Here is a 23,622-nt window from a genome sequence, read left to right as displayed (position 1 = left end):
AAATCCTGATCCGTGACAACTGACAAACCCAATACTGCAGCTCCTTGCCTGATGGCTTTGGCAGCGACAGCAGAAACTCTCGTGCAGAACGACATGTGCTTTTTCCTCATGCAATACCCTCTGAACCAATCTGGGTTTTCATCTTCCTACACCAGCAGCGTGGTTACTTGGGTAGCATCACCGGCAACCGAGGCAGGCAAAAGGCACAGACGGGGACCCGTTCGGGTTTGTCGTTACTACGCCACGTAAGCAGATGTGTTGGGGACAAAAGCGGAACACCACCCGTACTAAAAGCTTAAACTTGGATTTACAGAGATGGAAGCCCCAGGAATGGGCAGCAGCAAGGGATGACCCAGGAAGAAGCAAAACATTAATAGAGCTCTATTCTTTGGATGAGGATGAGAGGAAAGGTCAGCAGTGATAGCCCAGGAGATGGAAAAAAAGGGACTGTAACCAATCTGAGGCAGCACAAGGCTGAGAGCAACAGGCAACATTTGACTGTCCTCTGCCCTTAACGCTGTCTTCTCTGGGTCAACACACCTGAACCGTGGTGACTTCACTGCAAACGTGGAAGAAAACACCTTGCGTAACTGCTTTGAAGTGACTGGTGTACCAGCCGTGGAATGCAGGCTGCTGTCTGGGGAGGCAAAACGCGTATGCGCTCCTCCATTAGCATCCATGCTCATTACAATACAAATCAGCACAAGTTTTGAGTTATATTAAGCATTCACCGTGGTTCTGTAGCCATGATCAGACATGCTCTTGAAAGTCTAGCTGGGTTAGTTTAAGAAGTCACTGCCTCCAGCCATCCATCCCGTCCCTCTCTGGGCTGGCGGAGTGGACCAAGTGACTGCGCTACATTTGTCCCCGGGCACAGTTGTGACAGCCTAAATAGTAGTGAAAGTGATTCTGGACCCCAGCACTTAAAAGATGTGCTGAATTCAGAGGAAGACAAGCTCCATCAAGAATTAATGCACTTCATCTGCTTCTGTGAAGAGAGTTTTGTTGTTGTGATGTACATGGTTTAAATATTTCAAATTATTAGGGAAAAAAGTCAGCAGCTGAATTTTCATGTAATAAAGTCAAGAAATGCATCAAATTAAGTAACAAATACACCAATATAAGTAGGAACTTATAAAACTATCTGCAGTTAAAGGCTCTCTCTTAAGATGAGTGAGGTGCCATTAGCTCTAAAGTCGTACATCAAAGAGCTAATTCCTATGGTTCATATACTGGCACCCCCTTATCATTTGCCCCATGGTCTGACAGGTGTGTACGTTATTCTGTTTGAATGCTTTTAGGCTGCACTGAGACTGGAACATTTCAGAGAAATTAAATGCCTAATGATAATAAAGAAAAAAAATAAGGAGTGGGGGGAGTGGGTAAGGAAAAAAGCCTGCGGCTCCGCTTCAGAAAAAAAAAAAAAAAAAACCAAACACAAAAACAAAAAAAACCACCTAAACTCCAAACTTGAAATTACCTGTCTTTCTTCTCTCTCCTAAATTCACACACCTCCCTGAAGATCAAAAGAATTATTTTCCAGTGGAATAAACATATCCGAGTCTTCTCTTCAACTAATTTCTCCCCACACACACACACACTTTTTTTTTTGCCCTTTTCAAGGGAAGCAGCACACTCGGGAGGCAGCCCTCAGTCCTTGCGACTACTTGCCGACGCCTGTGTTTGTACTTTCTCTGTCCTCCCTGATAAACTCCATTTACTCTAGTAGATTTTGGAAAAGAAAAAACACACCACGAAGCCCCAAGCCCCGCTACTCCTCTCCCACCGTTAAAGCAGAAGACGACCAGAGGAAGGACAGACACACGCAACGAGGGAGTCAAGCTCTTGGCCAGGGAGAACAAAGAGGGTCATGGAGAAAATGATGGACCCTTCATCCCCAGCTTGCTTTGCCAAGACCTCTGTCCCCCCAGCACAGGTGGATTGAGTACCCAAGTAACTCTGCATCTTAACCTGATTTCTTTCCACAGCCACCCAGTCTGTCATGTTCATCTTCTCCTGCCCACAGCAGTAAAACTGAGGGGGGAAAGAATATCACCCACCATGATCACTGAGCAGGGAGGTTTGGGAGGTGAGAGGGGGCTCTTTCCTGGCTCTCTGACACTTCTTTGCATCATCTTAACAAATGCAATGTCTGAATAGAGCTGAAAGTAACTAGCAACATCAAGCAGAAAGACAGGACATCATGCTGTGCTTATTTGTGCGTGTCTCCATTTACATAGCAACTTCCAACTCTGAAGACCACTGTGCTCGCCCAACGCTTTCCCAGAGGCCCACAGATCCATCAATAAAACAGCTGAAACCGGATGGTTTGCCTGGAGTTTCATGGAGCTGCGTGTACATTTTTAAAGGAAAAATGTGTGATTTACAAATGTTATAGGAACAAGCACAGCATCAAAAGAACCAAAGTGGGTACTGTGATTACACAAAAAATATTTAATGATGCTGAATTTCTGTTATTACTTGTCATACCTCAAGACTTATTTTTAACTAATTCAGTCATTTCTGTCTTATCCACATTTTTGTGTTCCTTCGTGCCTCTGTGTAAGCCTGATGCGCCAGTTATTTTTTTTTCCTCTTACAGTCAAAGCTTATTCACATTATGTTCAGTGCACAAAACACAGCTGAAATGCTTCTATTTAATGTGAAATGCACATAATGGAGTACTGTGTGAAACAACTGAAAAGCCAATCTAAAATATTTGACAGCTTCCACAAAATGCTACAACTAAGGACCACACCTTTTCTTTGAGACGGGATAAGGGAGTATCCACTAGCTCCAATAACTAGCAAAGTACAAGTACTATTCTTCGCTTGGACTGAACTTTTACAAAAATGTTCTTTTTCCATTAAAGTGTTAAAAATAAGACTATGTTCTTTAAATTAGAGCTTGCAGCATGTACTTAAATTCCTTAATCTTTCAGAAGCTACTCCAATTCCAGCTTCCCTATAGGCACTGGCTTGTGAGAGAACTTTACATTTTAGTCTATAAATTCAGAGTTCACTTACAGAGCTGTCATCTTCACTTTTATTACCTGTCAGGTTCCCTCCTCACACAAAGTCCAACTCCACAAGAGAAAAGAGCAGAAGGATGATAGAAAACCATATATTCAGCAGCTCTTATATCAGTATTTGACGTATTTTTAAAACAAGTGAAGAACATAGCAACTTAAAGGTCTTCAAACAATTAACTCAGCTTTAAGGAAACTGTAAAACTAATATGAACTCCTACCTCAATTCAAATGAATAAAAGTTCCAGTCTACCACACACATATGTATGAATTTTTTATACTTATATAGTAGTATAAACACACACAAAATTATCATTCCAACTCCCATATATTTCAAATTTTCACAAAGCTTTTTCACTACAAACCTCGGGACAAGCCTGCCAGGAGTGGGCTAGTGTATGGAGGGCAGGTACCTGGGACACGGCACAGCTTTTTTAATACATTTCAGGAGCGTGACACACTGCACCACACTGAACCACAGCAGAAACTGCTGTGCCAGACACTTGCACAAAAGCAGGTGCTTGCCAATGAAGAGGGCACGGCAGCACTGGAACTGGGCACAGCATCTATTTACAGGGTTAAAAAGACTAAAAGGAAAGGAGACTCATGTCCCCATTTGGGCTGGCCAGCAGCACTGCTTAGGGCAGGCGCCCTACAGTCCGCATCCCTCGTGGGTAGCACGGGGGGACTCCCACGACCACACTTGCCCATCTCCTCCGGCTGCCCAGTCCCTCCAGTGCCGCTTCTCTAGTTTACTCTTTTCCCATCCTCCAAAAGAGGCCAGGTGCCGGACAGTGGGGGTGTCTCCCCACGGGGCTGGGAGAAGGCAAGGCAGAGCATCCCTTAGCCACACAGGTAGGGTCATGTCACAGGCTGCGAAACCAGCAGCTTTGCATGATCCCAGCTGGTCCGGAGGGAGCAGGAATGCGACGGGGAGAGCTGTGTCCAAACCCCAGCAGGAGGAGAAAAAAAATCCTGTCTTTTGCTCTCATCCTGTAGTCTCTCCAGGCAAGTTATGGTCAACGCTTGCTCTCCTGAGACAAACCACCAGCAGCATGCCAGGAGCCATCGCTCCCTCCTTGCCTTGTAAATGGAAGATACATGTCAAAAACATCATCTTAGTAATAATATTCATTATGAACGTACTACTGTCACATATTTTGTTAACACTATTTGCCTGGGAAGAGGAGACCATGGCAGATTTATTTGCAGTTACTATCCCAGCCTTACTAGCTCCCATCTGTGGCCACTCTCGGCCTTCCAGGCTTCAGCGACTGGGAATTTTAACAGCCTTGTAGTAATAGCAGGAGTTTAACATTGATGTTAACAAAAGGAAAATGACTCCCAACTCTTGTGTTAAACCACTTCTGCTCAATGGCAATCGTTAGAGAACTTTGCTCTTTGGAGTGCTCCTTCAAAAACCACAAAGAAATCACTCAAATAACACCGAAGCAGATTTTTAGGTTTTGAAGTTGAGCACTGATAATCCTGGGACCTAGGAAATTCTGCTACAATGCAAGGCAATAAACCCACCGTGTTAACGGAGGCACTTTAAAACACTCAGCGCGTTTGCTCACTGTATCAAGCGGCAGCTCTCTGTACCTTATGTGTTGCGAACATCAGTACAAGGATTTGCTTTATTCAAGGACAAATTTACAGCAGCTCTCACAAATTAATGATACACGCTATTTCAACCACCAGTACTGACGTGCCAGCACATCTAATTCTTCCATTTAGATGTTTAAGATGGTAACAGTCAAAGCTTGTACAAAAATTGCTGCAAATTACCCACAGAGGATTCAGCTGATCTTCACCCACATGCTGTGTAACTTCCACATCCCAGTTAAGATTCTGATCATTCACTTTCTAAATAACTTCCTGATTTTTATTTAAACATCAGCAATTCCTTAAGCAAGCCCAGACAGTTTAAAAAAAAAAAAAAAAAAAAAGACTACAGAAGTCCCAGAGATTCCCGAGGCTCACAAGAAATACCCATATCTCACTTTCAAGAAAACCAGAACAGCTTCTAAAGGTGAACACGGCATAGAAAAATGAGATTTTTTGTCATTCAGCAAGTATGCAAAGTTCACAAAGCAGTATATTTAAACTGCTGCATATTTAAAGATTTTTCAGCACAAGCAAACATGCTCAGGAGAGGTCTTATACATTCATTACTCTAAAAAATATGCAAGGGAGAAAAGCGTATTCAGCATACTTCAGTTTGTATTGCTTTTGCAGGTTAAAAAGAAAACGTGTGCGAATTTCTTCCTTTCCCATTGTGCTGTCAATAGTTTAATCCTGTATCTTAACACAGACTCACTTCAGGGCTGGTCCCCTTTAACACTTTAATAACAGCAAAGCAGGGAACCAAAAAAAACATCTGAAGACAACCCATTAAAAGTTAGTTGGTTGAAAAACCACCTGCCACTGTTAAAGGTGCACACTATATACAAGACCATACAACGCTTCTTAACTTCATCTAGTCATTGCTGTAAACAAACATCTCCCACAGCCTCCCAGACAAGATTATCCTTACAGATACCTCTGTCCTTCAAAACTTGATAATCCAGAACCCCAAGATTATCAACAGAAGCCATAAAACACGCTTTAAGAAAAAATAAGCAGAATTAGAACAAAACTGTATTTTTTGACACAAGACAGTCCTCTCCCAATCCAGGGATCTTCCCTTCTGACACTGTTCAACGTGCTTATGGTTTACGTTACTAAAATTGTCACTGATGTGAACTACCTCTTAAAGCTGTGTGGTTTCATTATGGTACCAGCAGAATGTTTCTAGATTTGATTTGGGGTTTGGTTTTTTTAATAGATACAGATGTAGCTTGATCTGTATAAGGAATCCTTCCTAAAATAAGAAAAAGCTAGAAATGGAAGGCTATAGCACATTTAAAATGTGTCCTGACTGACTGAAATACGCCTCCCTCCTCTGTCCCCACCCCTTTACTGTACGTTTTTACCCTGCAAAGCGAGATCCTGCTCTCATTTCTCCCAATCCCACACTAGGACCCCAGTCTTTCCTGCCTGGGCCAAGCTGATTCCCTCTCCCAGAAAAAACACAATCCCATTCCAGTTCAGCACGTTCGTGCCTCCTGCCTCATCCTGCCTCGAGCCTGCTCCAGCCTTCTGAGATAGGAAAGCAGACGGCAGAACTGGTTATGATCCTGCAGCGGCGGCTGCGAGCAGCCCAGGCTATGGAGCCAGAACTGCTGCTGGGTACCGCAGAAAAATCACTGCTGACCACACGCATGAAGGCGCTTACCCTGCAGCTCAGGTGAACGCCCACACACAGAGACAGGCAGGAGCTATCACAGTTGAGCACCACACTGGCAAGGTCCCAGTACCCACAATTTGGGAATCTGGCATAACAGCGTAGCTGCAGTGCTTTGAACTACTGCTGCAGAAGGCTCTAGTATTCCCTGCGTGTGGGCATGTGTGCACATGTGCAGGGACAATACCTCGCTGAGGCCTGAACTACAATTATAATAAATTGTCTCCGATACGTTAGCAGCTATTGACAAGCTTTCAGAAATGACTCCTGGATTTGACGGCAAATGCCCACTGAAATTTTTTGAGTTTAAAATAAATGGAACACAGATCTCCTTTCCAAAGCCTCTGAAAGTCTTTGTTTAAAGAACGTAGTTCCAGTATTCATCACACACTGAGGATTGTACTAGAATATGCTGTGCTATGACTTGAAACTCATACATAGCTGGGTTTCTGGGCTGAATTGGAGCAACTCTAGCAGTTGCTGTAGTTTACAGTACTATTTTACAAATCCCCACATTCTGGGTCAAAGCTCAGAATAAGCAGTGTTACCAAAATAAGTCATTGCAGTTAAATATGTTAAAGCACTTAAAGAAGTGACCTTCTGAAATGGTTTCCCTGGTCCTTCCTAGGCTCTGTGCACGCTGTGGGAGCAGCACATCGCTCTGCCACCTCTGGCTTTCCGTATGACCCTCGGGTCATCCATAAACTGTAAACGTCCATAAACCTCACTGACACTATTTCCAGAATACGAAGTATTCTCTACGAAGAATTCTGTATTCTTCGTACGAAGTACGCTGCTTCATTACCTTGTGATAACAGAAATACACTGTTGATGTTTTGCAGTAATTGGAACATATCAAGACTATTGTTGATATTTGTAAAGCTCCTTATTTGTCAGGTTCTTCTGCTACCAAAAGCCGTGGGCACAAGCTGGGCAACTAATGCCTTCTGTCTCGGTAGTGCAGTCCCACAGTCCCAGATATCACAGTGTCTTGCAATGCAAGAATCCATCCTGCCAGATAAACTTCTTTGGGGTGCTAGACAGCAAGTTTCCACTCAGTAAAACTCTTTCATTTCGCTAACTTCCACCTCCATAAATAAGGACTCTATTCTAACTCTTTCAGAGGCCGGAGCTGGGAAAATATCCAATGTAAATAGAAAATAAAGAGCTGTCGTTTAGTATTCTGAACCAGGCTGGCTACTCGCCAGCTATAATATAAACATTAGAGATCATGAAGCTCCTGTAACCATCTTCTTTATTTCCACCCAGGTATGTTTACTGGGCTTGTTAATACATACAGTGTGGCAACCGCCTTCCTACGCAGCTAGAAATTGCAGCACATTAAGAGAGAAATCACAGAGTTCTACAGGAGTTGCAAACCAAATGATTATCAATATAGTATAAAGTTTTACGAGCAAGTAATTTGTGTCTTCACCAAGAAAAAATGCCCCTAAAGCCTACTTCAGAGCAAACTGGGAAACTGCCAGAAGAGAGTCAGTTAAGTGATGTTTAAACTTGCAGGGTTTGGATGGAGAGTATATATTAAAAAGGTAGAAGCAGGTTTTCAAACATATATTCTGCAAAGAGTTATTTTAGAAGAAGGTCACAGCAGTTCAGGAGCTTTAAATTCATTTTTGACACAAATCACTTCCCCCCTGCCCTTTTTAATTAATAAAGCAACATGCTGACACTTATGTTTCCATGTTCACACACAAAATTCAGAGAACCAGTCCTACATTCCTTTGCCAAAAGGTGCTTCCTACATTAGTAGGGAATATGCATAAATACACTGTAATTTTAAGAGTGATGCAATAAACTGAAAGTTTTCCTGAAATTCATTAGAATGACATAAATGTATTCTGGTGAAGTAAACAAATTCCATAGGAAAAATGCTTTACATCCATGAATACACTTGTCTCAAAAACAATTTTATTCTCAGATTCCTGCCGATTTTTAACAAATTACAGTGATCTCGCAATGCAGACGGCATCCTTCTCAGGGACAGAGAATGGGACAACCCAAAGCCTGATTCACATCAGCAGATCCTTCTGAGCTTCTGGCAACAATGACTTCCAGACTGGATTTGCCCACCGTATTTCTAACAGCTATTCTGAAGTCTCAATTTGGTTTTCCTCCACAAAAGAAGTAACAAGTAGCTTGCTACTTATTAACCCAATTTCCTCCTTTTTCAGCTTCCTAAAATTGATACAATTTATCATTTGACTATGAACAATGAAGCTCCCAGAAAGGGAAAACTCACCACACTTTAAATTGTTACTATTATAATTACTTATGGCAAGTGATTATATTGGTTACATTACAATATTACATAATCATTTTCAACAACTGTCTGCTTTTTTAAAATGGCTCTAACATCATCTTCTTTCCAATCATATTAAAAATGCATGAATTTTAAAAGAGAAAGAAATACTGGCTTAATTTATACATTCATTATTTTTCCTTTAATTTTGTCCCTTCCCTTTTGCACATAAGGCTATCATCAAACCAGCAACTGGAGATTTAATTTTTTAAACTTTAATTAGAGAACAAACATTACTGTAACTAAGTAGAGAAAAAAAAAAAGCACGTTCATCGAAAATGAAATGGACGATTTGTAGACAACAAAAGTATTTACTAAAGTAGTTCCTTTTTTTGGCATCATAGAAATGCTGGAAGCCAGGAAGGAGCTTTGTTTTGTGTTTTTTAAAAATAATTACTAAAGGGGTATTCACATGATCTAATTTGAAGGATTTTTATTACACTGCATAGCATTTGCACAAAGCAGACGTGGTCCTCAGACCAAGGTGTGCTCTCTTCTACGCACACACACTAAAACGAGGGGGAAACGCGGATATTAAATCTGGAAAATGGAAACCTGCATCTGTCCTACCCTTGGATCCAAAAGCCTGGAAAAGTCTGTGCCAATCCGTGGCATCAGAGCTGGCAGCTCTCTCCTGCTGGGAGCTACGTGCTTCCCACGCTGGCCGGCTGCTGAGCAGCCCAGCAGAAGCGGGTCCGGGGCTGTCCTGAGAGGTGCCACGTCTCCGCGCTCGCTGCGCAGGCCCCCGCTCCCCAGCCCCATAACCCGCAGCCAATCTCACTCCACCCTGCGCTGCCGGCGGGGCTCGCTCCAGGTGGGAAAGGCGGGAATACTCCAGCGACTGCGAGAAGGTAGTGGCCAAGATCCAAGTTTAGGGAATGCAGAAAGCACCTTTGCAAAAGTTGCGCAATAAGTTTGCAAAGCTATTTTGCAAAACTGATTATTTTTATTTTTTTTTTACATTTTATTTTTGCAAAACTATTCCACAATCTGATGCAACACTGAAAGAAATGGGATCTTAGGCCAGAAACCTGAACTTGGGCACAGAGGGAATAGATCTGCCCCCTCCTCTCTGTAGGTAAGGAGAAAGAAGGAAAAATTTTTGTGAAGCCCTTCCCCCCTCCGCCTCCTCATCACAGCGATAAGCATCTACCACCTAGAGAGCTGTAACTAACTATTAAGGGCTGATTAAGATGCTTTATAAAACATAATAAGCCATGAGATAGTAGAAGCACATATGAAATATCTTATGAGCAACTAGCAATAACGGCTGAGGTGTTCATAATAGACTGAGTGATTTCAACACCTCCCAGTAAAACCAATACTATGCAGGTCTCAAGCAATACTCCTTCCCAGAAACCCCTTTTCCTCCTCCGGATACAAAAGCCATGGGCATGATTCATTTTTGCACAACATTTTAAAATTGCTTAAACACCTTAGGACATGCAAGAAGGATGATAAATGTTTAACTCCACCACCACTGCGTTTATACAGCAGTCTCGTACCTGGGTTTGGGTTTTGAAAGAGTTTGGATTTGGGTCACCCCACCAAAGACAACAAATAAAATCCCTTATGAACTTGGGTAACTTTGCTCCAGTTGCAATTGCAGCATCAAAAAGTCCAGGTATGTCATGACACATACATGATTATACTTTAAAACTCTACAGAATGAAGCAAATGTGTACCAAGTGACTGGAAGTGGAACTTGGAGAACAATACGAGAAACAAAAGCAAAGGAAGAAAACTTACAAGGACTGTAAACCGCTTAATCCTCTGATGGCCTCATTAGGTACAGTCTTCAGCTGATTGTTCTGTAGGGTTCTGTAAAAATCCGTTATGTTAGTAAAGGAGAATTTGACAATAAACTTTATCAACAGCAGAGGCGACAGAAAAGCCTGTGGTCCTGTCGCAGTTTCACAGACTTCTAGCATACATAAAAGCATGTAGAATTATCAAGACCAGATACCCAAAGGCAATAATGAAACAAGAAAATGGTCTATTTCAGTTTTATTTGCAACTCATTAATTGGCAGAGAACAAGCCTCTGACATAATATGCTGAAAATCCCCTGGGAACTCACTGAAGAGGTTAAGTAACTTAACACTAGTACAAATTTGCTACAATGAATGATATTTTATTATTGTCTTGTGACATCATCCTATACATGCTACAAAATACACAAACCTCTAATTTTTCTTAAAGCCGCATCAATACACAAAGCATTAACAATCTAATTTACAAAGTGTGTTCACAACAAAGCACCTCTGGGCAAACATTAAAAAGACACAGAATGAAACTAGAGCCAAGCTGAATTAAGCTATACTGTTTTTTTTTTAAGAACTTCTCTTATAGATTAACATATTATTGCGTGATGAGTTCTTTTATAAGGAGAATGTAAGTAACTAAGATCTCACACTTTATAAAATGTTACTAGATCTTGGTGCATACTTGGGTAAAATGCAGGTTGACAAGTAAGTATACTGTTAATTAACATCCAAGTCCCAAATTTTTCAAGAATTTCAGGCATCCAGTATTGAGTATCCTGACAGAGATACCTCCAAGAGCCTTGACACTCTGCATTCAATTTACAAAACCTCATACTGAATAGTATTGCAGATGGGCAGTTCCCTCATCTGTACCCTGCTTATGCTGTTTGTTCATGCTTCTTTCTTTACAAGCTCAGGGTCCTTTTCCACTAGGTTTTTTAAATATCCGTTTAATTTAATATTGCCCTACTAGCACTTGGAAATATTTACATCAGCATAAATACTACAATTTCTGGGTACAGGTTTTTAAAAACCCCAAAACCAGAAAGCTCTTTTTATCCTTAGCTGTGTGAGAACAGTTGAAATGAATATTCTTATCTCGGAAAAGAAAATATAATATGGGAAACAGGGCATAAAATTCTATTTTTTTTTTTATTAAAACTTTTTATCTAATAGTAAGTAATTTTCATCTAAAGAAGCATCGAACTCTAGAAATTATTTCTATCACTGGTAGGGGATGATTCCAAGCTCAAACAGTGTTTGACATCTCTAAGTACTATTGGTACCTGATAATGTTGGGGCACCTGATGGAGTAAACTGAGGGGGTGGATAACAACAAAAAGCTTTACATGTCCTTTTTAGAATTTTTCCTTCTTAGGATTCTTTTGCTACAAGACATACTTCAGAAGCAAGTAAGTGTTCCAATTACAGTAATTAGAGTTTAGTGAAATTCACTGCTCCTCATCATCACTACTTACAGCAGGCTTTATAAAAAAAAAAAATAATAAAATAATGTAGGAGAGCTGTAATTTGGGGTGGGGGGGAAACAGAGAAAGGGAAAAAAAAAATTAATCCAGCCTACCAGTAAACAGGCTGGCTGTGCACTAAGAAAGCATACAGCTAGCTATGAAGTTCTAAAACCCGATTACTTACAGAACTTTGAGTTCTTTCAACCCAGACAAGGCCTTTGGATGGATAAAGGAAAGGTCATTGCCAGCCAGTCGCCTGGAAAAAAATTGCAATAATAATTTCAGTCACAAAATACAGTACTTCTACAACCATCTAACAAGGAGAGTCAAATACATCAAATCTTGCAAGCAATTATGCATTTTTTGCATTTGATTATGCTATATTCATGATCTTCTAAGCTTGCAACAGTTATTTTAGTCATTGCACATTTTTAATGACACCGCCTCATGGACATACTTTTGCAAACATGCTAGAAAAAACACCTCCCAGAACGATAAGGAATCTTCTTATGGCACTAGGTTTGAAAAGTTAACTGACTGTTAACATGATTCTCCAGCTTTCAACATTAGTCTGCTGAAACACATGCTCTGGTAGCCATGTGTTTTTAATCTACACAGCAGTTTCTAAAGAAACTATGCTGTTAAGTAAAAATAGCTAGATGCTAGCACGAGGCAGGGAAAAGTTTCTATGAGCGTCCCAAATGTGAAGAGGACATTCGCAAGCAGGCGGTAGGTTCACAGTGCTGACAACTGACAGGATGCCTGCTGACAGTACCAAAACATAATCTTGGTAATACTTCATCTTTTTGGTTAGCTATTTGGACAAACTTTTGAGGAAAGAAAACTGTTTTGAGGGAGGGAGAAAGAGAACAAGATCCTCAGCCGTACTCACTCTCTCTCAAGATGTGGCCGGTTTCAAACCTGGACTCTTAGACACTGACACAAAGTAAATTGTGGAAAACCACCACGATATTAAAAGTAATAAATACAGGAGACGCTGCAGAACACAAAGCAGGAAAGCAGAAACAGCAGCCAAAACAGCTGCTTTCAAATAGCTCATTCCCCTTCCCCCACTCCTTTTTTCCTTCAACCTTTTTCCCTCTATCCTGACCAGCAGACCCTGTGTGGTCCAACCTTTGTTAAACTGCTAATAGTTGTGACACGAGGTATTTTATTAAGGGTAAAAGACAATAATGCAGAACACCTGGTAACCCACAGCTGCCAAAAGATGCCATCGTTTCAGCCAAAGTATTTGCTTTCAAGCCTTGGTTTCATATCCAAGCTAAGCAAAAGCAACGTTGGAGAAGGTTGTACAATGAAATCATCTGGTGGAAACACTAGGTACAATGCAGTACGTGTGAATAATTAAAAACCAGCCAGAGTGCTTCAACAAAGGTTACAGAACATCAAAACCCACCTCTGCTTTTACAGGGCACTGCAAAGCAAGCCAGCCACACTAAGGGGAAAATATTACTTCAAAGAGGCAAATGAAGGAAATGACAGGAGCATCATCTAGAGGGCCAGCTTGCCAGAACACAGCAACATTATTACTTTTTTACCTTAGTCTCTATTTCTAACTACATAAAAGAGATTATTCAAAGCATTTGATGCCTACATAAATCTGTTTGCAACAAAATTCATGACTTAATAAAATGCTGCCTGATGGAAAGGATGCTAGTTATGTTTATCAAATCCATTTGTCAAAGGTAGATGGTTTTATTTATAAACCAGGGGAGAAGAAGATGGCTTCTCATAAACAGGAAGGTGACAGCAGTGGCAGGTACTACTTGATTTTAGAAAACGATGTTACTATTGTTTGTTAAAGTAGACCTTGGTATTCAGTCCTTGTATTCTCATGCACACCCCAATTGCCATAGCTATGGCTCTGACATCATTACAAAAATGCTTAAATCTCAGCTGCTTCTGTCTTAAAAAAAAAGACATCTCCTGACTGCTGAAAAAAATTTGTCTGCAAGGCTTGTATATAACCAAACAGCTCTGAAACCAGAAGAAAAATGAAAATAATCACTATTTATAACCATTATTATGTATCAATATTTATAATCATTATTATGTACTTATTCTTGAAATCTCCTGTCTGCAAACAACCTCAGAATTTCAGAGCCGTGACGTGATTTTTCAAATACTTTGAATTTATAACATGAATGAAAAACTGCAGATGGAAACTAAACACTCGCCTAAAATTCATTCTGTTGTCAGTATCTGCCCAAATCAACTGTATTAACTTTATCTGGGGGGACATGGAGGGAGGTTTGCAATATTTCATGGCTTTCTTTTTAATAATTTCCTAAGAAGCTCACTGTAAACAAAGAAATATTGATGAAACATGCTGGGTTTCTCTACACCAGAGAGCCAGTGATCTGCAGAACACATGTTTATTTTTAAAAAGTGTTCAAAACATCAAAATAGAAACCCTTAAATCACGCAAAATTTAACTGAGGCTATAGCACCAAATTATTTTGGCACTCAAACACTACTAGTTGATGCTGATAACCTACCACACGCCTCAAGAAGCGGCAGCCCTGGTAAATGTGCGTCAGGCAGCTCTGGCTGCGGCTCTGCCGAGGTTCCCCGTGAATCAGGCTGGTGTGCGGCTCCTCAGGCATCTGCTGTAACTCTCCCTTCCCCCCCTTCCAGTAAGGCTGGGGATTATGATTTGTTTTAAAAAAAGCTAAACCAAATCCAGTTGAATCGCCTCCCCCAGCCTCACCGAGTGTCACTAACACAACCTACAGAGCCCTGGAAACACAACATAGCTCAGCCAGAGCAAGGTTTGCGTGACTTCAAATAGCAAGGCTCTGCCTACCTCAAGGCAACTCCTGTTTATTCAACCTTTTTGCAACCAACAGGAAAAAAAAAAAAAAAAAAGCGCCAACCTGCAATCCATTACATTTCCGTTTCTCCTCCATCTGGCACCCTTCCAGGAAACAGGATACAACTAGCCAAGTGTGCAAAGGCTTTACTAATCAGTTTGCCAAATAGACATTTATCATTCCCCTCCTAGCCTTGGGGAGCATGGCTGCTCCTTAGGAGGTTTCAACTGCAACTCTCCAGCAGGCACAGACCAACGTATCGCACGCTGCTCTCAACACCCTTCCCTCTGCCGCAGCATGGAGTGGCTGCGAGCATGGAAAGACTTCTCTTTACAAAATCAGGTTCATTTTAAAGAGAGAAACAAAGAATTAGTAGCATTTAATGTAGCGCGCGTACAGCATATGAATTTAGACATCACTGAAATCATCCAGTCGGATTTTCCACATACTATCTCCTTTCAGATGTCTCAAAAATAGTTGCACTCAGATTTTCAAGTATAATGTTAAAAACAAACAAATATTTAAAACGCATCTCCGTTTCTCTCTCACACACAAGGTAAATGGGCTAAGGAAAATCCCAGCGTCACCAAGCCCTAAACTCCAGCACAACAGAAAGGAAGCAACCTTCACCTCCTTGCAGCGAGACTCACTAATCTGCTTGGAACCAACCCTGGAAACTTCTTCTCCGTGGTGGGACAGCTTCACACTGCCACGAAGCGGCACCTGAAGGCAGCCCTACATTTATGCTATCGTAAGCCCAGTACCCATCTTCCCCTTCATTTGGAGTGGAAAGAGTCTCAGAGACCTGTTCTGAAAGTCCGTCTGTTGTTACCGAGTCAAGGTGCATCGCCATTACTTAGAGCTCTTTTTCCAGAAGGCAGAGGACTGTAAAACAGATTTATCCGTAAAGACAATGAAGACCTAATTTAACAAACCATTGCAAAGCGCTCTGCTATGCTCTAAGGTCACAAAAACTTGATTTGCTGTCTTTTACTTCTCAAGGGACACAGACACAGCAGCGGGCATCATCTGAAGCGGGGTGAAGAAGAGAGTTCTCCTGCTAACCCAATCACAACTGCCCTTGTTCGGAAACTCTGCCCAGGACGGCAGGGGATCCTGATTTAGCCCAGTTGCCTTACTCCTTGGAGGCTTCTGCAGTGGAATCACAGTTGTCATGTGTGACCACATTAGTACCTTTCTTCTAGGTTGGCAATCTCCTTGAAATTGCTTGGTGCTGAAAATTGTAGTCCTTTATTTTTGCTTTATAAAAAATAAAAAATGAGTGTTTCAATGGGATAAAATTTCTGCAAATTTGGAAAAATTCAGGTAGACCAAATCAATTTCAGCATAGCAGGGTAATAAAGTAGGACATAGGGAGGACAAAATATTTCTGCTATCACATCATATACAGATGAGCAATACCCTCCATTCATTATTCTAAGCGACACAGTAAAAGATCTCCGGATGTAGAGGACACCTTGTTGTTATTACAGGAATCAGGATACAATCTGGCTGGGGAATAATCTTCCACGGTATCTCGTTCCCAGAGAACGTAGCAAGCATAGCTTCTTGCACTGAAACTCTCCTGAAAGCAGATAAGACTGTTTTCTCTCTTTTGGGAAATTAAAACTTCTGCAATTATGAGTCTGGCAACCCGGCTGCATGTTAAACCAAGCCAAGTTAATCACTGGTGTCACTCCAAAATCAGGGAGGATGTCCCAAGGATATATTTTTGTCTGTAACAATTAAAATCATCACTCTCATTTTGACAGGATGCAATACAAACTTGTTGGAAACCTCTCTGCTTGTCTTGCGTCCCAGATGGTGGTGAACCTCAGGTTACTTGAGCAAAGAATTAGGTCTCCTTCTGTCCTTCTGAAGATCTAACGCACATACACAAAGTGGTTTTGCTGTGGGTTCGTTGTTTTGTTTTCTTTCCTCTTGGTGGTAATTCTGGGATTCTCCTAACCTTATCTGCCCATCCTGTCTCCGCTACCAATACATTGGCTACTTTTTCCATGGCTCAACTGTAACCTGACTTCCTCACTGAAAAATTCAAATAGTCACACAGACTGCAATCCTGACAATCATCACCTGATTTATTATTTTTATTTCTACATTAGCTGCTTTCTGGTAAGACCCAAGACTCCTAATTCAAGATCTAGTCAAGGTTGAACCTTCCACATCCCTTACAGACCGTCCACTACTGCCCCTCTGCCCACTCAACATCTCCTTTTAGCTCTCCAACTTTTACCTACCTATTTTCATCCCAGCGGAAAATATTCCGTTGCTTCTTCACTTGCACTTTCAAAATTTCTTTACTTTTTTTGCTGTCTTACATCAAACTATTCTGCCATCCTCACATGCCTGTCCCTAACATCAAATTTTTCAGGGTTCTTTGTGTTTCCCACACAAACTTGAATTTTACTTCATGTTCTCCGGCAACTGAAGTAACCTTTGAAAATACCTTACAGATACACTTGCTGGGTATTCATGGATTAAATTTTCTCAAACCTAAGAAAAGAGCTTCAAGTTCCACTTATTCCAGAAAAGCAGCCACTTTGGAACGGAACTGAGTTGTCTTAACAGATGATGCATAGTTACGTGCTACAATTTATTCATCAACGTCTGAAGCCTTAAACAAGAAGTACAGCCATCTGTAGGAAAATACCAGGGGCTCAAGCAGAGACCCCCTGCCCAGGGAGGGCACACGCCTGCGCAGACAGCCCCTACCCAAGCCGGGCAGCTGCAGAAGGGGACGGGCTGGTAAATGGGAGCCGTATCACCAGACTAAACCTCTCTTTGCTTATCTGTGATTAGCCGAACGGCCCCTTCGGGACTTTTGTCAGCTGCAGCCTGCTGCTCGGCTGTGGAGCCAATCAATAACCCACAGATTGCTCCCAATTCTTCCACGCCAATTTAACATAACTAAATGGATACTTTATTCCGCTAATGGAAAACGCATTTGTCTCCTTCTCCTTTTCTTGCAGTAGTTTCAGTTTGATACAACCTCAACCGCTATTTATAAAATTGTGAGTACGGAAGCCAAGACACATCAGGACTGAAAAAGGAAGCCTGTAACTACAACCAGCACTGAAACTGCACCAGCTCCGTCCAGCTGAGCAAGCACTTCCCATCCCCAGACCTCCCTTTCTAGCAGTTACAGCTTTCTCAAAGTTACATTGAACTTCAAGGTAACAGTTTGTTTTCAAAATGCATTCCCGGGCTAAAAATTTAAAATGTCTAAGTAAACTAAACTGATTGATTAAAAGAAGTGTAAAGCCTGTCCAGAAGTTCTACTGTTAAACTGCCAGCGAGAGTCACCAGCACCCACTGTAAGACAAAGTATGGCTCTATGATACTGCTTTTCATGGGCTATCAAAGAATATTTACAATTATATTTTTTCTTGTTAACAGGAAAATAAATTATGATGGATTTTGAAGCAAGTAAGCATTCCCATATGCTCTATCATTCAATTTGCAAGCAGCACCTGTATCGGGGCAAGACCTCCTTGAAGTAGAGCCCATGGGCTACAGCACATACACACCAAAAGAAACACATATAGTCTAGAACACTTATTACACAATATGAGCTGTTGAAGTAAGCTGTCTTTGTAGTCCCGAACAGTATTCTCCAGCAAAAACCAGAAGTTTGCACAAATTTTCTAACACAGACACATCTTAAAAAGAAGCAACAATATCATGTTGTCTTGAAAATTGGTAACACCTACCCTACAGCAGTAATGACAAGCTGTTCCAATAAGCAACTTTGATTCCTCTCACCTCTAAAGCAGAAAGCAGCATACATTCTATAAGATGCGCTTTCTTCTCCCTAATTGCACATCTAGCACTGTGTTGTGATAACTTTTGGTCAACTAGAACGCAACAATGGAATCAACTACAAATTTGTGCTTTTGGCAGAGAGAGCTATTTGGATACTCAGGAGGTTTCCAAGATAATAAAATATATCGATGGTTAGACATGAGAGGGTGAAAAAATGACTGTTCAGATAGTAAATCCTCAATCTGTCCATACAGCCTGTCTCTTGTCCTAGTGTTATTGGCTTTCCAGGCATGGGATCTTTTGAATGGCCATGCATCTAGCAAGTGACACTGAAAAATGTGGAAGTGGCTTAAATCTACATATATTTGGCAATTAAACATCTGTTACCAGATTTCTAACCGCTTCAGATGCGGGCTGGGTAAATGCAAGACCCAGGTTTTATAGACATCTCCAGAATTAATGGAGTCCCTTTCCTTACACAAATGGGAGTAATTTTCAATATGATTCTTTGTTTCAGATTCAGCTGAACTGTTAACTTTTCCCCAGTTGTAAAAAAAAGCAAGTATTTTATCAGAATCATCTAGAATTTTACTTTTATATAGGAAGGGTAGGAAAAGAACTTCATATGAGTACAGGTTCTTCTATGCCAGGAAAAATCTGCCAGAGCTAATTAGGCAAGAACACCTCAGTACTCACAAAAAATATACCAAAATACAACCACCCAAGAGGAGGGAAGGAAAGGAGGTAAAAGAATGATTTAATTTCTCACCATGTGTTTTTATGGTAACATACAGTGTCATGCCGAGACATTATGATGACAGAATGCACTCAGACTAGCCAATTACTTGCTTAAGAGTACGGGGATAATGCATTTACCTCCAACATATAGGATTTGTTTTTTCTGTTTTTCCGTCTGAATATCTAAGGCTTTTGCGACTCTTCTAAAGGCTTGAGCCTGGTACTGGCTGCCTACTCACTTTTGTCTCATATTCCTATTCCTGAAACCAAAAAGAAGAGGCGGACTGCATGGAACAAGGACTGTTTGAGGGACTCTACCTGGAGAGATGCAGCCTGAGAGCTTCGGAGGGTACTGTTTGGCCTTCAGAAGTTTCTTATCTGGTTTATACATTCAGAACCTGGCAGCTCAGGCAGCATAATAAATTCAGGCTCGTAAAACGGGTCTCAAAGCACAACACCGCAAAGTTCAGCCTCCAGGCCATTTAGCTCAGCAAGCTCCTGTGTGCGTGTGCATGCAAAAATAATGCTGAACACTGAAACTTGAAGACAACAGATAAGGAAAAAGTTTTGTTTCCCTCTAAAGGTACTCTCAGCAGAATAACCAGTCTTGGGATCCTTATACACAACTATGCCAGCTTTTAAAATTAACATGTAAAACCAGAAACTGGAAAGAAACATCCTGATCTTCTAAAAACAATGGAATTTACTCAACCTACTAGCTAGTATCTGTCCCCACAAACAGGAAAAATATGCAACTGTTAAGCACAGCGAGAACCTTCTAAGCTACAGAAATATTATTCTTGTATCAGCAGGACTGAAACTCATCCAGAATCAAACTGATTTAGGACTCACATAGATAAGAAAACATTAATTAAACACGGGTTGGCCAACACGTTTTTAAACATCATTTAACATCTAGTGCAGACCAAGTAGGTGATGTTTAAAAATATCTTAGCTGACTGTGGTTAATTCTACTTGGGAGTCTTTGCCTAAAGGTTTGTCTTGACTAGAATTTGAAGGTGCAAGTTACAACACGCCAACGCACTTTCTGAAGCTCCAGCGCACCCAAGGCAGCAAATGTTTCTAATGTATGCTACCTGGTCAAGTCCAAGCTGAGGCTCCTAACTTGCTACCACACGTGAAACCTACACCTTGCATTTTCTTCATCAGAACCTTACTTCTTGGAATTCAAGCTGGAGCAACTGAGGAAATTACCTCCTCCAGCTGCTCAAATATTCGGAGCTGGCAGATGGATGAAGAGCACTCATCAGCTTCCAACCCAATGTCAGCTGGCTATTTTTGAAATACCAACAGGACGTCTACACTGGCTGCCTTTTTAACAAGGCAACTGAAGAGAGTTCTTGGCTCGTTCCTCCATCTCTGCTGCTGTGGCTGAATGGACAGATATGGGGTGGTAAGGTCTCCAATCGTACCAGGTAGTTTAACGAGGATGTTTAACCACAGCCTGTCAGCTAACATGAGGCATCAGGACAACTTTTCTCATGAAGATTCATCCTTACTTTTTAAACTACTTGAAACAAGCCCTTTGTCTCCAGCTTCCCACTACAAATCCTGGGACTACTTCTGGTTATGAAAGGGAGAGGGATTGCACCATCTGATCAACGTTCGCATGCTGCCTTGAAAATACTACTCTAAAAGACCTAGCACTGAAGGACAAAAAAATCTCCTTCCACCAAATGCTCGGCAGCCAGGTGAGGAAAGACACTGCATCCCAAACTAACAGCTCAGCCTTGGTGGCCTTGGCAGAACCTCAAGACATGCCTTATTCACAAAACCAGAGTAATAAAAAAGACAGACACTCCCCCTCCCTCCCCAAGGATACTACAACTTGGTGCTGATGCAGAAATTAGAAGGAAGGGGACCATCTAAATTACACACTGAAATAGATACTACAAAAGCAAGCAGCTGTGACATTTCAGCCAGGTGGTCATCTTCAGCTGCAGTCAAGAGGAAAAATAACTCTAGACATTTCCCTTGCAGATACTTCCTGATTACAACCTTATGGCAAAACCACCTCATTTTCACTGCTAGTATGCATTTTAATTAATCCCTATGTTCTTAAAATATACTTTGTCAATTAAAAGCCACGTTCAGAGACTCCAGCTGAGGAGGGGGGAGAGGGGTTTGAGATGTTTAAGCAAGATCTCTTAGTGCTGGAGTCAGCATGGATGTAATTAAACAGTCAAGCAAATTTTCAGTTGTACTATTTCTTTTCTAAAAAATTAGTTGCACATGTACTGTCTTTAAGTCACTATTTATTCACCTCTCAAAAAGCACTTTAGCATTGTCTTTCAGAAAAGAGAAAACTTTTATTGACCTAAACCTTCCTTTTATCGCCTTGGTTCCCTAACCAATTTCTACCAGCTATTAAATAAAAAAAAAAAAAAATTTAATGAGGCTTGCCCTTGACTGATTAAAAAAAAAAAAAAAAGAAAAATATCTAAGGGTAGCGTCACAGAATAGAGGCTGTTTCATATCATATTTGAACAAAAACCAGAAACACAACAGGCCTTGGCACCAGCACACGTTGGGAAGGTAACTGAGCACTGCTGTCTCTTGGTACCTTCAGGAGACTGTTCTCTTTGCGATATTACTGGGTCTTCAAAACCCCAACAGTCGAGAGCATCCTCCCCAACCCTCATTGGAGAAGGTGAGAACCCTGCCCCAAGGCTGACTGGTTGGGAGGCGACCAGTGCTCCCCTTTGGACAACCACGTGCTTGTGTCACAGGTGACATACAAACAGGAGGCTGTCTTCTGCCCTCCTACTGCCTCCCACATGGACCCACAGCCAGACAGCCAAACCTTATCACCTAAACCTTACCCACCAGTGCAGGGCAAATAAGATGACAACATTTTAAAGGCTTAAGAGTGGAAATCAAAACAAGGTTAAAAGGCCGCTAAGTCGAGGAGACACTTGTTTTATTCAAGTGGTTCAAGTTTCTAAAGCCAGAAGAAAAAAAAAAAAAAAAAAAAAACAACTGGAAAACTGGCCAAAAATAAAAATCGTTTTGATTTGCCTTTCTTGATGAGAGTGTGCCTTTTTAATTAATCCAGCAGATCATACATAAATATAGTGAATGGAAATAATGCAATTAAAATCCTTCAGACTACTTCGATAACTTTAAATATTAGAAGGAATTGTAACCATTTAGAAGGGCATTAACACATAACACAGCCCGACTGTTCCAGTTAAAAATTCACACTGGAAAATGGTTTCTGCTTTCTAAAAACACTGCATTATCTAACTGTATTTCCCTCTTCTAGCTTTCTATAAATACTTTAAGGTGTGGTTAGAAAACTGTGGCCAAGTTCTTCAAGGATTTTTAGTTTCCATATCAAGTTCAGGGCTGCAGCATATTTACGTTAACATTTTCTGGAGAATACACTTCATTAACTGCTGTGGCAAAACCCTTGGTGGTCTGCTCCTCGCTGACTCTGACCGTTGCCATCTCAATCATTTGCAAATTACTTCCAGATGGGTATCCGTTACACAGAGATGGAGAATTTTTATAACATTTATAAATAGTGCAAGAATCCTACAGACATATGATAGGTGTGCTATGCAGTGACACGCACGACAAGGCTGTGAAGAGGGGCACAGGGAGCACATAACCCAACGGGAGGATTCTGCCCAAGGACAAGCTGGAATCCCTTTGCTTGTACCTGCGAGTAACACTCAGGTAGGACACTATCTCAAAGGTAAGAAAAACTCAGATTGTACCTGCAAATTTGATACTTTCCAGGTGAGTCACCCAACACAGCCATTTAGTGTCATTTCAGATGTCCTCTTCCACCTGGCCCCAACCGCCATCAGTCTCCCAGCTGCACCAGACCTGCCAGACTTGTGCGGGTGTCTCAGATAACCCAGCACATCTGAAAACAGCACGGGATGTATACATCGAAGCACCCAGGTCACTCCCCCTTCGGTGACGTAGAAGGCACCTTCTAATCAAGCAGCCAGCTTTTACAAGTCTGGTATGCTGCTTCTTTCACTTTTATTAATTAGTGTTCATTTCAGGATTCAGAAAATGATCCTCTGAAGTCTCTCCAGGCTATCAAATAATTCATTGCATTAAGGAAATGCCAACCCCCATTTTAAATGGCTCCTACTGCATTTTTCAATCCCATCCTCTTCCTACGTGGAATGTGTAAGACTCAGTTGCCACCATAATACATCTAATTGCCTCCCATTTACATTCAATTAAGTTCTATGATACTATTTTGCAATATTAATTAACTAACTCTGTCAGGAGCTAATCTCCCAGAGCATTTGACAGATGGCAGGGCTAAAGCATGGTATGAAGTGAAAGGTGTCTGGGGCTGTCTCCTGGATGAAGAGCTATTAAAGTCCGGGGCGGTGAGGGTACTTACTGCATT

General features: G+C 41.3%; 1 protein-coding gene across 1 annotated transcript in view; it reads right to left on the bottom strand.

The window, feature by feature from the left end:
- The window catches only part of LGR4 (leucine rich repeat containing G protein-coupled receptor 4), a 79,389-nt gene that overhangs the window by 17,976 nt on the left and 37,791 nt on the right, over window positions 1-23,622 (bottom strand). The window contains exons 3-4 of the mRNA XM_074148538.1: window positions 12,053-12,124; window positions 10,384-10,455 (exon numbers count right to left, since the gene is read on the bottom strand). Coding sequence (XP_074004639.1) covers window positions 10,384-10,455; window positions 12,053-12,124 — 144 coding nt within the window. The remainder of the gene's footprint in view (window positions 1-10,383; window positions 10,456-12,052; window positions 12,125-23,622) is intronic.

The sequence above is a fragment of the Numenius arquata genome, chromosome 6 (assembly GCF_964106895.1).
Source record: "Numenius arquata chromosome 6, bNumArq3.hap1.1, whole genome shotgun sequence".
Classification (NCBI taxonomy): Eukaryota; Metazoa; Chordata; class Aves; order Charadriiformes; family Scolopacidae; genus Numenius; species Numenius arquata.
This window is presented reverse-complemented; position numbering and strand designations above follow the sequence as displayed.